This window comes from Hipposideros armiger, unplaced genomic scaffold (assembly GCF_001890085.2).
Source record: "Hipposideros armiger isolate ML-2016 unplaced genomic scaffold, ASM189008v1 scaffold_42, whole genome shotgun sequence".
Taxonomy (NCBI): Eukaryota; Metazoa; Chordata; class Mammalia; order Chiroptera; family Hipposideridae; genus Hipposideros; species Hipposideros armiger.
In genome coordinates, this window is record NW_017731392.1 from 626863 (window position 1) to 630327 (window position 3465).

The following is a 3465-nucleotide window of genomic DNA, read 5'->3' on the forward strand; positions in this document are numbered from 1 at the left end:
CCTTATCCAATCTGTCTCTGGCTAAACCAGTGTTGGAGCTAACTGCTCATCCTAAGAAGAGCTCTCACATATTGTGGTTGAAGATATGAAGTGTGATAGAGAGCAGCATGCTGCGTCACCACCAGTTCTGATTGGGCAATTAGACGCTTTGCTTTTCTTGGGGAGTCCTCTTTCCTCTTTTGAGGTTTTTAGGTCAGATTTCCCCTCTTCCCGATAAGCCCATTTTAAACAAGGGAAAGCACTTCAGGGGAAGGAAAGAAGAATGAGTTCTTTAAGAGTTTTTAAAAAGCATTTCCAGACTTTAGCAAAAGTTTCTGGTTCATGATAGCTTCTCAATAAACGCTGTATGCATGCATTTTGAAAGAATCACTTTCTACACTATTTTATGGGAGGAATGAATGGTTGGAGATTTGAACCCCTCTGGGAAAAACGGAACGTTCTCATTCAGAAGAAGACAACAAAGGATTGAAGTGAGGCTGTTGGTTTCAAGACACTAGTATTTGCTGGTACTTGAAAGTGAGGCAAGTGCCTGCCGAACCTTAAATAGTCAACTGAAGGAAGGGACCGATTGTTCAGGTAAACTACAATTCCCAGCATGCCTCAGGAGCAAACCCAGCCCCTGCGCAGACGGACGTGCGGGCGGTCATGTGACTTAAGCATGGCCGTATTTGCAGATTTGGACCTGAGAGCGGGTTCGGACTTGAAGGCGCTGCGTGGGCTCGTAGAGAACGCCGCTCATCGTGAGTAGCCCACTTTCGCGGGTCGTGGTGCCTGCCCAGCCTTGTTGCCCCCAGACCGTCGGGCTACGTTCGGGAGTGGCCAGGCCAGGCCGGGCCTCGTTAGATTCTCTGGGACGTCCCTGGAAGCTGATGCCCACTGCGGTGTTGCTCGGATACCCAGCGCAGGAAATTCAAAGGCACTGGGGAGTTGTTACCCAGTCTAGCTCCTTCTTTCCTGCAAATTGAGGAAACGGGGGCCCTGAGAAGGTGGGGGATTTGCATAAGGCCCCACAGCTGATGGATGGCAGAAGCCAGGGCTTCCAAGTGTAGTCTCATACGCCAGTGCTTTTAATATCATCCTTTTCTGCCTCTCACGACAGTGTCAGAGTAAATGCGGAAAGTTGGTGCAGACGGGGAGTACTGTGGGGGCTTAGAGAAGGGGGAGGAACATGGGGTGCGAGGGTTGGAATAATAGAGGGAGAGTAGGTGAGGGAGAATATACTAGGATGGGGGGGGGGGCGGGGAGAAAGCAGCTTAGCCAGTGTGCTAGAATGGTACTCACATTTGAATCCAAGGGAAGTGGATCCTTGAGAGATAAGAACCTCTTTTAATCATTGGAATTGATCATGATGGCTGTTTTCTTCCTTAGATGTAAGGACAGCAAAGTTTAAACATAAAGCGGTTTCTGCAGGAAGATCCATTCCTCAGTTCTCAGCTCTGTGAGAGCTGGTAATGATAACCCTTCAGAGATGGTGCTATAAAGCCACTCAGTGGCAAACTGGATTACGCCATTTCTTCTTGTCCCCCTTTATGAAGTGTCTGTAGGGAACTTTGTCTTTCCATTGCAGCCACGAATTAGCATTGTCTCTCTGAGAATACTTTCCTCACAAGTAGAAAGAAAGGAGGTGGACATAATAATCTGGGCTGTGTAGCCCTACTATTCTTTGATAGTTCCTTTAAAATCAATTTTGTAATTTAATTTGTCTTGTATTACTCCCTCAGTGAAGCTTTTCCTGATGCCATTCCCTTGCTGCATGAATCATTAATTTCTTTAGAGAAGGCCGTGCCTTTCTATTTATTTTTTAATTTCCGGTGCTCAGCAGTCACTCAGCAGCCCTGTCTCATGGTCGTTACTCAGTTAATACTTATGGAATAAATTAATAAACTGAACACCTTTTTAAAAATACAGAAAAGTTATGATTTCTTTAGAAAATTGCCCCAATGTAAAATGTGGTGAAAGAAGATACATTAAGGTGTATATACATTGTTACCCGGTCTGTTTCTTTAAAAATTAAGTGAAAATCATGACATGACAGACAGTCACCCCAAACTGTCAGTCAAAGGTAAAGGACTGCTATTTGGTGAGTGGAAATTTTCAAAGAATAAATAAGACAGAGCCCTGGTTCTTAGTTTATGATATGATATAAGAAACCAATGATAAGCTTCAGAAATATGCTGTATAAATAAAAATTACACCAGAGATTGATTGGGGAAGTCCTCCTAAGATGCCAGATGAGTAGTCTAGGAAAAGTTTGTGGAGAAATTGAATCTAGTTGACGTTTCTGAAAGACAGTAGGGACATTGTTTAGTGGCCAAAAGGGTATCCCAAGTGTGTATAACACAAAAGCTTAGAGAAGACTTGGAGGTGTGGTAAAGAAAATGGGGGTGTGGCGGGTGTGTGGTTGATTTGACTGAGTGAGTGAAAGGTGAAGCCCAAAGTACTGTACAGGCAAATTTCTCTTTTCTGTTTTTTTTGTATTCTCAACACCTAGCACAGGGCCTGTCAAGTAATGGATACTCAATAAATATTTGAATGAGGAAGGAAAGAAGGAAGTTGGACAAACTGATGAGAGGGAGAACCACTATTTTGGCATTAATATAGATTATGTTTTAATATCCTGTCACCCCCATTGTCTAAATAACTTAAAGATAGGAGTCATGGTTTAAACATTTTTGGTAGTCCAGGTGTATAAAACAGTGATCTGTGTTGAGGCTGATAAAGCAAGGCCTTGGTCTAGTCTTGATGGTGAGCAGCTTGAAATGGGAAGTGGGCAGTGCTGTCTGGGAGTCATTATTCCATTTCTCCTCAGGAGAAGGGCCTCTGAAGGAAGTAAGAAGGGTAAAAAGCAAAAGAAATGAGTGAGAATAAAGGCGATGATGAAAAAGTATAAAGTTGTTGGGACGAAAATGAAAAATGGGACGTGAAAGAGAATGGCAGTTGGAAAGGAGACACAAAGTGAAGGGTGTTTAGTATCATGCTAATAATACATCACAGAGGTCAAACAAAGCCTCAAAACTATGTGCCTAAGGGCCAGCTGAGTGGCTCAGTTGGTTAAGAGCTCGCTCAAGAGTGTGAGATCTGAGCAACAGCAGTTCGAGTCCCGGCCCGAGCTGAGTAGCCGCTGAGCTGCCAACAGGTGGTGGGATGGCTCAGCTAAAAACAAAACAAAACTATGTGCCAGGCACTGTTCTAAAACACCCTACATGTATTATCTTATTTAATTCTCACAACAGGCGTATGACGCGTTCTGTTATTGTCACCATTCTGACAGATGAAGAACCTGAAACTTGTAAGTGGTAATGCTTAGATTTGAAAGACACCAGAGCCCATACCCATATCACTCTGCAAACTTCCTCCTGGTCTTGACATCTAGAATTGGGATGGGCCTGTATGTACAGGAAAGAGAGGTTGTCATATTTAACAAGAATATTCAATTTTTCTTTTCAGTTGGCTATTCAGTTGTTG

The 3465-nt window shown here is 43.5% G+C and overlaps 1 protein-coding gene across 1 annotated transcript in view; it reads left to right on the forward strand.

The window, feature by feature from the left end:
* The first annotated feature begins 623 nt into the window (after positions 1–623).
* RPP30 (ribonuclease P/MRP subunit p30) overlaps positions 624–3465 on the forward strand; it is a 33823-nt gene continuing 30981 nt past the window's right edge. Inside the window, exons 1-2 of the mRNA XM_019638999.1 lie at positions 624–740; positions 3448–3461. Of these exons, the coding sequence (XP_019494544.1) occupies positions 659–740; positions 3448–3461 (96 nt within the window). The 5' untranslated portion in view covers positions 624–658. The remainder of the gene's footprint in view (positions 741–3447; positions 3462–3465) is intronic.